The following is a 13,127-nucleotide window of genomic DNA, read 5'->3' as shown; positions in this document are numbered from 1 at the left end:
ATCTCTTTTCACCTCGCCTTTATTTGCTAGACCAAACCATGCTTTCTTTCGGTCGTAGTTCTCAGATTCGTCTCCTCCCCCCACCCCCCCCACAGATGGGCAGGAGTCCTCCAATCACACTGTCGTGGCTGTCAGCACAGCGCCTGCCGCCCACGCCCCGGGGAGGGAGAACCTCGTCTCTCCACTGCTTCAACTTTTCAGCCTTGAACAGATCACTCAGGGAGGCGGGGCAGCCCGCCGCTCTCTAGTTAATCACCCCTAGTGAGGTCTCCGGAGGCCGCGCGGCTGCATCTGCAGGAGGAGGGGCACGGCTGTACCCGCCTCACGCCGAGGTCCCGAAGATCAAGGGACTGCCTCACCAGCGCGCTCAGCATAACGCCCCCTTGGTGAGAGCCCAACAGCCGCTTCCAAACGCTTAGTTTGTTGAAACAATTTCACGGGGCTTCCACAACGTCTCCCCGAATTGAGTCCTTTTCCTCCTCCTCCTCCTCCTCGCTCTCAAGCCCCACCTACCCCATCCACAAACACACTTTTCCCTCAACCGCTTCTTTTCGGTTGCCGAAATACGAAACAAGACAGCCCTTCCTCCTCATTAATTTTTTAACGGTGCGGTTTTCTTTTTAAGCCAATAGTGTGGCTTTGCCCAACACCGCTTCACACACGAATAGCGTTTGCTCCTCATCTCTTCCAGCGAGTGGTCTTACCGCCCCCCCCCCCCCCCGGCAGTCTCTCAGGACAGACCGACTTAGCGCGACATACCGTGTTTCTGAGGCAAGGCGAGAGCTAGCTGGAGAATCCGGACCGGGAGAGGTAAACCAGGCGCGTCCGGGCACCTCCCGGACCAGGGAGTAGAGCCCGGACCCCGCCAGGCGGGCGGGGCCGAAAGCCGCAGGCCGAATCCCTCACGCCGCGAGCAAGTAGGCGAGGCCCGCGGGTTCCGGGCTGGTTCGCTGGGGGCCGGCGGGAGGCGGAGCCGGGAGGTCGGTGGGCGGGGCCTCCTGGAGCGGGCGGGGCCTCGAGACGGGGGAGGCGGGGACGGCAGGCGCTGGGAGTCCCTCACTGGGCAGGCGGGAGGCGGGGTCCGCGCAACGGTTGGTGCGGGGTTGGTCGAGGCCGAGAGATGTCCGCAGGCCGCAAGCGAGAGGCGGGGCCGGCCGGAGTAGGCGGGTCCCTGAGGCCGGGAGGCCGGGCCAGGCGGGTGCAGGGGGGAGTTGTTCAATCGGCCGGCGAGAAAGCGGAGCCGACGGGAGTGGGAGGGGTCTGTGCAGCAGGAGGCGGGGCGGGCTCAGTGGGCCAGTGGGCCACCTGGGTCCTGTCAGAGTTGGAGGTGGTCCGCTGCTCTTGGTTCCTTCAGCTCCCGTAGCTCTGGCGGAATCTGCGCGATGGGTGACCCGGAAAGGCCGGAAGCGGCCAGGCCCGAGCTGGGTGAGGTAAATGTTGCTGCCGTTCCCTGTCCCGCCCCACAGTCACGCCTGGCCTTTAGGTTGCAAATTGCAGCGGGGACCTGCAAGGGGCAGGACAGCTGTAGGAAATTTTACCCATTGTGGTCGGCAATCCGGTGCAGGCCCGGCCGCGAGCCCTCGCCGCAGCCTGGTTTCGTGGTTGTGAGTTCCCGGGAGGCCGTCCCAGGGGAGGAGTGACGAGGGAGCCGGGTTTCTGCTCCGCTGCTCTGCTCCGGAGCCAGCCAAGGGCAACGCTCTGAGGTTTCAGGCCGGGCCGAGGAGCCCCTCCCCCCAATCCTTGCATGCCTGGAGCCCTGGCTAAGGAAACCCAGGCAAGGAACGAAGACAGGTAGATCTACTGGAGAAATGCATCCCATCTCTGGGATGGTTAAAAGGAGTGGGAGGACGCATGCAGAAATTGACACAGGTGGATGGGGTGGTGATGATAGGTAGAAGGGCGACGCGAAATCCTCACAATGAAAAACCTCAGGTTAGGAGGCCAGATTTGCTCAGACTGGGCCACTTAACTAGCTGTGACTCTATGAGGTGTCACTTTCCATTTATACAGTGGAAGTGATACTTCTCTCACAGAGGATTAAGTAAAAGGCTTTATGCAAAGTGCCAGGGAAATTGTGGGTGCCTCACAAAACCTACGTTAACATGTTTATCTTCTGCTTCTATAATAAAAGTGCATAATAACAGTAAATCAATTTATTAGACTGTTGTAGGGTAGTTAAAATTGTTGCTTTATAATTTTTGTACCCTGTTACTTTACAAATACTTGTAAACCATTTGTGTCCAAGAGAAATACTGTTTGCATTTATCTTGAACCTGTTGCTGTGTGTGGTATCTTCAAGTTTCAGCTTACAGAGACTCATACTTTGCCCTACATTTCTTTAGAAAGTTGTAGAGTCCAGATTTGGGGTTTTATTTTATTTGATTTTGATTTTGTAAACACTTAGTAACTAATTCACAACTTGTAAATATTCCTTAAACTCTTTCTTGTCCCTTTGAAACAAATACATTGAGTACCAATAGCCCCACTCCAAAAGGACAATTCAGAGTTTTCTTTTTGTGTTAATGGCACCAGCAATGTTTCAGACTTAAGACCTAGACGTTAACTTTTGTTTATTATCCCTTTCTCAATGACACAGGCCCACAAAGACAGAGGCAGAACTTTAGCTCTGGAATGAATTCTAGTGAGCATCTGGTCCAAAAGTTTTTAACTTGAGATGCCGGGATGCCTTAAGCACTTTGTTTCTCTAGATATGATGGTGTAGCATGGGCCACCTGCATTAGAATCAACTGGAGTTGTAAAAAGTATAAACTACAGGGCCTGCATTCCAGACACAGTAAATCAAAATCTCTTAGGATGGATTTGGGCCTGCATTTTTAACAAGTACTTCAGGTGATTCTGGTTCACATATTTTAAGAAACACTGCCTTAAAGCATTCATAGATGGGCTTGCAGGGGGTTTATGAATCAATCTCCTGGAGTTTATAGATTTTATATGTGCATATATGAATCTCCTGAGAAAGAGGTCCTTGGCTTTCATCAATTTCTCAAAGTGAACTATCATTAATCCAATTGATAGTACTGTTTTCAAGGTAAGAAAGTTTAGGCCAGAAAAGGTAAACGACATACCCAGGACCATATGACTGAATAGCGGAGCGGGGCTTAAAACCAAGTTCTTGCTTGTGGGCCAGTATTCTGTTTTGTCAGATCTGGTGGGAATATAAAAATGAAAATGAAAGTGACACCTGGGCAAATACAAATAGTATATGACTACATCAGCATCCAAATAATTGTCTTCACTCAATCTTCTCCAGGCCAAGGCAAACAAGTGAAAGTGGTGGGATTGGGGCTGTTTGGGAGGGAGGGGCCTGATAGCATGCCAGCCTAGACCAGTGAATGGTGAGGACTAGCTGGGGAATCTGCCCTGGCATGTCCTGTTGTGATGAAGTGAGCAGAAACTAAGGCAGGCAGGAACTAGGGTCACCATTCTGGATGAGACCATAGAATGTTGCCAAGGAATGCCCGTGTGGAACTTTATTTCAGGGTTTTATCACTTCATACCTGTGCAGCTACAACAAATTGTCTACCTTCAGTGTTACCCACTGTTTAATCTTTTTTTTTTTTTTTTTTTAACCATTACTAAATTAATCCTTCACTAAACCAGTGCCTCTATGTCACTCCTCCCAAGTAAAAATTCTTGAGAGGGTCCCGATTCGCATCAAAAATGCCCAATCCCTTAGGCTGGCAAAGCCCTTATAAGCAGCTTTTTCACGCTAACCACCACATCTTAACTCAGGCTGCCATTTGCACCTTTGAGATCAATACCATAGTTGCTACCAACATCTAGGGTTTTTGTTTTTTTTTTCTTTTCCAGCTCATTCTGCACATAGGTATCCAATGAATCCTCCTCATGCCACTCCTATTCATGTTAATTTATATTCAGAAACTCTCCATGACCACCCACAGGAATGATTTTCAAACTGCCCCACGATGAATGCCAGTCCCTGGGGGCTAGAGAGCAAGTGGTGAGAGCTGGAATATGAACCTCTCAGTCCCCCAGATGTTCGAAAATCTTTGGCCCACACAATTAATTCCTAACCTCTTAACCTGATTGATATCCAGAGTGTGGATCCTTTACAGTTCTCTGTTTCATCTGTGGACAGAGCATGGCTTTAGCCAAATCAGATCACTTCTGTCTTTGCTTTTGATTGTCCTACATTCGTCTCAGCCACTTTTAATCCCAGCTGGCTCCTCTTCCATCTGTCCTTTCAATGTCTGCGTTTTCTAGGCAGTATCCTCAGCCATGCTGCTTCTCTAGATGTTCTCCCAGGATAATCCCTTTGGTGACTACTAATGGGATAGGTCACCACCACTCCTCTGCCACAGTGTTATATTTTTAGTTGCCTTCTGGATATCTTCAAATTGAACAAATTATGTTTTTTATTGACCAAGTTGACCTTTTAAAAACTACTGTGTTTGTAACTCTTTATTGTTGTTATGGCTCGGGTCTGTGGAGGAGTTCATTCAAATTAAGCTTTTGTTAAACATCTAATGTGATGGGGCGCCTGGGTGGCTCAGTCGGTTAAGCGGCCGACTTCGGCTCAGGTCATGATCTCGCGGTCCGTGAGTTCGAGCCCCGCGTCGGGCTCTGGGCTGACAGCTCGGAGCCTGGAGCCTGTTTCGGATTCTGTGTCTCCCTCTTTCTCTGACCCTCCCCTGTTCATGCTCTGTCTCTCCCTGTCTCAAAAATAAATAAAACGTTAAAAAAATTAAAAAAAAAAACATCTAATGTGAGAAGCAAGTGTTTTTGTCTGATTTATTCAGTTATTCTCCAGATGCTGAACACTCTCTCTGTCTCTCATTTCTTGTTATGATCATCCAGTTGCTGGACCCATCAAGGGCATCTTCAACTCTTCCTTATCCTGTTACCTAAAATCCAAAATTTTAACAAGAATGATTAATTCTACTTCTGACTGTCTCTTTTGTTTGTTTGTTTTTTAATTTTATTTTTTATTTTTTAAAATTACATCCAAATTAGCATATAGTGCAACAATGATTTCAGGAGTAGATTCCTTAGGGCCCCTTACCCATTTAGCCCATCCCCCCTCCCACAACCCCTCCAGTAACCCTCAGTTTGTTCTCCATATTTGTGAGTCTCTTCTGTTTTGTCCCCCCTCCCTGTTTTTATATTATTTTTGTTTCCCTTCCCTTATGTTCATCTGTTTTTTCTCTTAAAGTCCTCATATGAGTGAAGTCTTAGGATTTTTGTCTTTCTCTGACTGACTAATTTCACTTAGCATAATACCCTCCAGTTCCATCCACGTAGTTGCAAATGGCAAGATTTCATTCTTTTTGATTGCCGAGTAATACTCCATTGTATGTATACACCACACCTTCTTTATCCATTCATCCATCGATGGACATTTGGGCTCTTTCCATCCTTTGGCTATTGTTGATAGTGCTGCTATAAACATGGGGGTGCACGTGTCCCTTCGAAACAGCACACCTGTATCCCTTGGATAAATGCCTGGTAGTGCAATGGCTGGGTCCTAGGGTAGTTCTATTTTTAGTTTTTTGAGGAACCTCCATACTGTTTTCCAGAGTGGCTACACCAGCTTGCATTCCCACTGACTGTCTCTTAAAGCAGTCTTCTTTTGTGTTTCTACTGCTGGTACCCTAGTTCAGGCAGGATATGGGTAGGGTAATAATCTTTAAATTGTTCTCTCCACCTGCAATTTCTCTTCTAATATGATCACATTTCTGGAAAAGTGATCTTAAAAGGCGGATCTGATTATGTCTCTTGTCTAATTAAAAACTTTCTAAGTCTTGGGGCACCTGGGTGGCTTAGTCAGTTGAGTGTCTGACTTTGGCTCAGGTCATGATCTCACGGTTCTTGAGTTCAAGCCCCACGTCAGGCTCTGTGCTAACAGCTCAGAGCCTGGAGCCTGCTTCAGATTCTGTGTCTTCCTCTTTCTCTGCCCCTCCCCACCCCAACAATAAGTAAACATTAAAAAAAAAAAAAAAGGATTTAGAAACTTTCTAAGTCTCCTAATAGTCTATGTGATAGAGGCCAGATGCTAAAGTGTTATATATCAAAACAGAACACTTTCAACATTTTTTGAAAACCATCTTAATAGCCATTTAACATGCAAAATACATACCTACCTTAACTTCAGATAAAGCTTAGAGACAAAGTATATATTTTAAAAGTGAAAAGTTAAAATTTTTTGCTTGTTTCATTTCAGCAGAATGATGACTTTGAGGTAAAAAAGAAAGTGTCAAAACAGTTGTATCAAAATGACTATAGAAAAACCACTGTGGCAAAATTCATATATATTTACACTGACAGCCCTCTTCCCATGGCTTTAATACCTGACCGTATTTTCCAAACAAAATTGTAAGCCCAACACTAATAGATAAAATCCACCTTTGTTTTATTAGTATAATTTTACTTAAGTTAATGTATAGAACATTACTTATAAAATCAATTAATAGAATAGTGAGGCTGTTTTGATGAACCCATCATTTTGAATTGGGGTACAGATGGTAAGTGAAGATTTATATCAAACTTAGCAAACAATTTCTTTGCATATTTATCACAAGTTGTGTGTTTTTTTTTTAAGTTTTTATTTATTTTAGAGAGAGATCACAGGCGAGCAGGAGAGGGGCAGAGAGAGAGGGAGACAGAGGATCTGAAGCAGGCTCTGTGTTGACAGCAGAAAGCCCAATGCAGGGCTCAAACTCACAAACCACACGTGAGATCATGACCCGAGCCGAAGTCGGATGCTCAACCAACTGAGCCACCCAGGGGCCCCTTATCAAAGTTTTCTTAATCAATTTACTACTAGTCAGTCTTGTGGATTTACCAACCCTATAAAATAAGTGGATAGCCACTGGCTTTAAAATGTAAGAGTAGTAGATTCTTCTCTGATGTACCCACATACTTCTGTTCCCACTGGTTGAGTTATACCTTACCAAATCAGTTGTCTTGTTTCCAATCTCATTTATAATACCTATTGTATTTGCATTGTAATTATTATAATTTAATTAAATGTGTAAACTATGAGAATGAGAAGGAAGTTGTTTCTGTGAAAACTTAAATTGGAAGCTATGGAGAACTCAGTGAAGATGACTCATTAAAAACAAATTCTGTAGAAGAGATGTAAGCAAGACAAGTATAAAAAGATTGGGAGGGAATCCTACAAGAGATAAGGACTCTGCACTCAGTGTTCCACCTTAAGTATGTTAAAACTAGAAAGTGTAAATGATGTGTTATATCATGTTTCTGTCAGAAAGACTTGGGAGTCCAATCAGTGAGCCAAATTGACAACAACAAAAAGCTTTGACTTTATAGCAGAAAATGAGTAAGTAAATGTAAATTACATGTTTTAAGTTAAATACTTTAAGGCATATATCATTTTCTTATGGTTCCTTCCTTTAGCCAATTTCTAACTGCCAGTTTGGATCACTTTGCATAAAAGGGCTTCTACTGTTTTATTATTATTATTGTACTATTGTTTTATCCTTTTTGTTTGGTTTTGAAAAAAATCTAGATTCACTCTAAATCACAAATACAAATGATTTTTGTAAAACAAAATACAAATGATTACAGATTCTGTTTGTTTGTTTTTGTTGTTTTTTTAAACTGCCCGTCTCTTAATCTCGTGTGTTCTTTAGTTAAGCAGAGATGGCTAGAGAAACTTTTTTCTGAGGTCTCTCCCCCTCCCCGCCCAAAAAAGGAAAGAAAAATGACAACCTGGAAACAAAAGTGCATGCATTCGTGGCATTCTTTCTGTATATACAGAACATCTGTTGTGTTTTAACCTGTTAAAATTGTAGTAAAAAATATTTCATAATGAAATTTTAATCTAGCATTTGTGACATTAGAGGGACCCAGAGTTCTTTAGAACGTATTTAGAAAGTCATCGGGAAGTGTTTTCTGCTTTTTATTTTTTTTCTGGTTTCTTCTCCTTCTATTGTCCCACACATACGGTAAGCTCTAGATTTAGAAAGTACATGCCATCATGACTTTTTTTCACATTGCTTTCTCTTGTAAAATTCTTAGGTCCATAGAGGATATTCTAGAAAACCTAGACCTCTGGGATGTATGCCCCTCCTGACATTGTATTAAAGTGTGTGTGGGTTTTTTTAAGGATCATGGAAATAAGTAATGTGTCATTTCTAGTCCAATTCAGAGGTTTATGTTGATTAAACCCTCCTCTCTTCATACTGCAAACTCTTTCATAATGCCTTCCTAATCCAACTACTTCTCTTAACAATTCACAAATTATCCGAACGGAACAGGAAGAATATATGTTCAAAAGTGACTTTCATTCCAATTTAAAGGTGCTAGTCTTATGCCGTTTTCAAAGATTCTGACATTGATCAATTAATCAGCATTTAAAAACTTTCAGGGCCAGAGTGCTTAGCTGCTAAATGGTTACTGCTTATGATGGTTCACATAGCAAATACACTGAAGGTAAAGAATTCCAGCTCCAAATATATACCTGTACCCCAGTGACAAAATATATAAAAGCGACACAAACAAAAAACGACTTCCATTTTAAAAATTTGCTTGAATATTTGGGGAATGAATATTAACTAAACCCCAGGTACTGTACTAGGTTCTAGGGATTCCACAAGAGTAAAGTTAGTTTTTACTCTCGAGAAGCCTAGTCTAGAGGAGACTACAGACGAATAATAAGGAATTAAATTACAGTGAACTATGTGCCGTGTGGGGGACCAAATCCCCCCTTTAGGGGCCTGGGGGGAAGGAAATGTGGGAGTACTCAGAAAAGGCTTGGTTTGAGTGGTTGTTAGGGTATCTCACTGATGTCTTGTGGTCTTATGTTAAATTAAATTCTAAAGGTATCCAGTGATTTGAGTACAGGATAAAGAGAAATTAGCAGCCCCTTCACTTACTTAGCTAATGTGTATTGATGTTATGCTTGACACAGTACTCTGGGAACACCACAATAAATAAAAACTGCTTTCTACTCCCCAGGGCTCAAGTGCTTTATCTGGGGAAGCCTACACCTTCAAATAAGTAGTTATGAAATAAGACAGTCTAAAAAATAAGAGCATAAAAAACAAAACAAAAAAAAAAACAAAATATGAGTCTATATACACTATAGTGGCAGTATGTGTGCAGTGTATAAGCCCTACCTGTATTGGGATAGCCTCAGGCTTCAATTTTGAGCCTTTTTCTCATCTTGCTTTGCTTTAGTTTCATCTGTGAGAGTACACTTGCTTCGGAGAGTTGTGGTTGGTGGAAGCAATGAAAAGGATGAAGGAACATGATGGGCCTGGCACTGGAGAAAAAGAGACAGTTTGAATTAGGAGTCTGGAATAGAAATGTATCCCAATAATCTTGATTTATCTATTTTTTAGCCCATTTGTATGTACTTTGTATATATTCATTCTCATGCAAGGCACAACTCTTCTGATACTCTTGCTGACTGTTAAAAAAACAAAAACAAACAAAAACAAAAACCTGGCACTGTCCCTCGGAATGCCATCATTTCCAAGTTGTATGTATATAGGTGTGTGCTTCTCACTCAATTCTACAACGCTTTGAGCCAGCCCACAGTAAGACCATCTGTGGTAATGTTAACAAGCAAATAGTAATAACCAATTGGTAAATGGGAAGGTTCAGATGAACAAAGGTTGATAAATTGTTGGTAAGGAGTTTTCAGTTAAGTATTCTAATATTTCAGTTCAGATTAGGAAAAAAAAACATTAAAATAAGAAAGTAGCTTATGATAGTAGCCTATTCATGCCAGCATCCTATCTCTGAGAAAGGCACTGATGGGACATTTTGTGCACAGACTTAGAGATTTGCCCACCATGACACTTAGGGATCTAGTTTTGTGCTTATCCTTAAAGTAGCAATAATGACAATTTTGCTGAGTGCTCCTTATGCACCAGGGTTGGTTTAAAGCACTTTTAACCATTAAGATTAACCTGCGAGTTAAGTGTTATTTTACTGATAAGGAAAAAACCAGGGCTCAGAGAAGTTAAGCAACTTTCGATGGTCACAGAACTAACCAAACACTATTAACCAGGTACCAGATAACAGCAAGGATTCAGCCCAGGCAGACTCCTCAACCTGTGCTGTCTGTTTAATTCCCCCAAATTGGTGTTTAGATATGTATAAAGAGGTAATGTCTACACAGAATGTGTGTGTGTATTTTATTTTCCAAAGAGGTTGTCTTCAGATTCCAATGAAAATGAAGTGAAGTCAAATGAAGAGCCACTCCTACGAAAGAGTTCTCGCCGATTTGTCATCTTTCCAATCCAGTACCCTGACATTTGGAAAATGTATAAAAAGGCACAGGCATCCTTCTGGACAGCAGAAGAGGTAAGTGGCATTACCTTTGACAGCAGTCATATTCTAGTGCAGTGTTCATATCTTCTGTCATAGGACGTTGAAAAATGTTAACTTATATTGTAAGATATGTTGGATAAGATCAGTTGTTTAAGATAATGTTTGAAATTGCTGAAACTAAATAACAGTGTTCTCCAATGTTTTATGTTTAGACTGCCGTCTATGCCTGTAAACATGTTTCCTGCTGCAAAAGTGGCCTCAGTCTCCCAGGCTTTTACTTTCAATATATTTTAGAACATTTTCTATTTTTTTAATTAATTATTTTATTTTTATTTGAGAGAGAACATCAGGGGGGGAGGGGGTGGGAGAGGAGAAAGACACACACACACACACACAGAGAGAGAGAGAGAGAGAGAGAGAGAGAGAGAGAGAGAGAGAGAATTTTAAGCAGGCTCCACGCCCAGCACAGAGCCCAACCTGAGGCTCTATCCCACGACCCTGGGATCATGACAGGAGCCAAAATCAAGAGGCAGACGCTTAACGGACTAAGCCACCCAGGTGCCCTAAACATTTTCTATTTTTAAAGAGACTTTTGATTTGCTATGACCAAATAAAACTAGTCTTTATTTCTGGCCAGCAGAATAAAAAAAATTCACCACAGCCAAAAAATGGCAGTGAAAGCCTTAGAGACCCTGCTTTCCATTGAGAGACTTACCTGATTGTGCAGAAAGAGCTGTGCCAGGGAATCTGACCACTAAGGCAGTGCTCTCCCTTCTGAGCTGTCAGCTGGAGCTCCTCCCAGTCTGGCCCCGCCTTCAGCCACATCAAACCTGGCGCTGCTGCTCCAACAGACAGGGTGGCTGTAGAATGCTGTATGTTAGGGGCATTTTCCGTCTTGAAAAAGAGTTGAAAACAATAAATTAGAATCCTTGCTGGTTTGGTAAGGACAGGTGGTCATGTAAGTGGTTGCTCCATAGTTTGAACACACAAATAGTCATTATGTTCCTCTCTGAATATAATGCATGATACTTGCATACTTGCTCTGTGTGTACGTGTGTATTTATCTATATAAATAGATCCAAATCTATCTAAATATATCCATTTGTCTATTTTTCAGAAGATTGATTTCACACATGTAAACATGCACTGTTAAGAATCGAGGCCCTGGGGGCGCCCAGATGGCTCAGTTGGTTAAACGTCTGACTTCAGCTCAGGTCATGATCTCATGGTTTGTGGGTTTGAGTCACGCATCCGGTGAGCTTGAGCCCTGCTTTGGGTGGGTCACTCTTTCCCTCTCTCTCTCTCTCTGGCCCCCATGGATTCTCTCTTTGCCCTTCACTCACTTGCTCGCTCTCTCTCTCTCTCTAAAAAAAGAAAGAAAGAAAGAAAGAAAGAAAGAAAGAAAGAAAGAAAGAAAGAAAGAAAAGAAAGAAAGAAAGAAAGAAAGAAAGAAAGAAAGAAAGAAAGAAAGAAAGAAAGAAAGAAAGAAAAGAAAAGAAAAAAGAAAAGAAAGAATGCAGGCTCTGGAGCCAAACTGCTTAGGTACCAATCCTGACTCTACCACTTAGTAGCTGTGGAACCGGGAACATTGGTTAACTTCTCACAGTCCTCATTGGAAAAATCAGAAGGCATGAATTGTTGAAGCTTCTATTACACTAATTTTACCCACTTATCCATCTGTGTTATATTGTTAATATCTTTGTTATATTATAATTAACATACAGAGCAAAAATCTGAAACAAAATAAAACCCCAGTATTTTCAAATTGGGTCATACTGCTTGGCACGTCTGATTGTTTCTAACTGTCGTTTTTAGGAGGTGTTTTGTTAGATATGGTTAACTGAACAAATGGAGTACACAGGTGGCTTTTTCACTCGTCATGTTAAAAAGCTACTTGTGATACTTGGGTTTCTCAGAATTCATTTGAAAATTACTTGCATCTTTTAGCAAATATAATACATGTTGTATTATGACTAAGAAATACTAATTTAAAAAATTAAAATACATAGGTTGGTACATATTTTATAGGAAGTTTATAGGAAGATTTAAATACCCATTAAAATTTTTTTTTTTAAGTTTATTTTCATTTTTGAGAGAGAGAGAGAGCATGAGTGGGGCAGGGGCAGAGACAGAAGGAGACACAGAATCTGAAACAGGCTCCAGGCTCTGAGCTGTCAGCACAGAGCTTGACGTGGGGCTTGAACTCATGAATTGTAAGATCATGACCTGGGTTGAAGTCAGACACTTAACTAACTGAGCCACCCAGGTGCCCCTAAATACCCTTTTTAAAAGGAAGTAAGACACATTTAGTTCCACATATTTTTCCTTCAAACATATTATGTTAGTTCCAATTTAGTCATTATGTTATCTGTAGTTTAGGATTATTCCTAAATATGTCTGATCATCAGAAATCTTGATTCAGAAGTAAAAGGTCTAGGGTTTTGGATTTTTCTTTTAAAGCTACCAGGCAGTTCTAATAACGAGTAGTTTAGGATCAGTATTTAGATAGTGAAATTGAGAATAAGTGAAATTTATAAGACTATTTGAAGTTGAGTGTTTGAAGGGGTAAGTTTAATGTTTAAGAGTGAGCATATTATAGTATTAAAATTTAATATCAGGAGTAGAATACACAAAAACTAAGAAGGTACCCTTAAGTTAATCCTGAGTTGAGCTCTTAAGAGAATAGGATCTGGTTATTAGCTTGCATGTTTTAAAAGATATATACAACATATCCCACCCCCACCCCACCCCCCCCACCACCACACACACACACAAAAGCATTGTATCTCTAACACTTTTTACAGTGTCTGGCATGTTGTAGGTGCTAAGTAAACATTTAAAGA

General features: G+C 41.9%; 1 protein-coding gene and 1 long non-coding RNA gene across 3 annotated transcripts in view; one reads left to right on the top strand and one right to left on the bottom strand.

Moving 5' to 3' along the window:
- Nucleotides 1-1,047: 1,047 nt before the first annotated feature.
- RRM2B (ribonucleotide reductase regulatory TP53 inducible subunit M2B) overlaps nucleotides 1,048-13,127 on the top strand; it is a 35,201-nt gene continuing 23,121 nt past the window's right edge. The window contains exons 1-3 of one of the 2 annotated variants that reach the window (XM_042973287.1): nucleotides 1,048-1,091; nucleotides 1,355-1,430; nucleotides 10,162-10,317. In XM_042973287.1, coding sequence (XP_042829221.1) covers nucleotides 1,383-1,430; nucleotides 10,162-10,317 — 204 coding nt within the window. In that variant the 5' untranslated portion in view covers nucleotides 1,048-1,091; nucleotides 1,355-1,382. Of the gene's footprint in view, nucleotides 1,160-1,354; nucleotides 1,431-10,161; nucleotides 10,318-13,127 lie in introns of both variants that reach the window. The other variant, XM_042973286.1, reaches the window with a different exon arrangement.
- LOC122235004 lies at nucleotides 4,783-11,390 on the bottom strand. Its single transcript, XR_006213051.1, has 3 exons — nucleotides 11,000-11,390; nucleotides 9,123-9,268; nucleotides 4,783-4,886 (listed from the first exon to the last, which is right to left on the bottom strand). It is a non-coding gene; the product is annotated as an uncharacterized LOC122235004 (long non-coding RNA).

Source organism: Panthera tigris, chromosome F2 (genome assembly GCF_018350195.1).
Source record: "Panthera tigris isolate Pti1 chromosome F2, P.tigris_Pti1_mat1.1, whole genome shotgun sequence".
Taxonomy (NCBI): Eukaryota; Metazoa; Chordata; class Mammalia; order Carnivora; family Felidae; genus Panthera; species Panthera tigris.
Note: the sequence above shows the minus strand (reverse complement) of the source record. Positions and strands in the feature narration are given on the sequence as shown.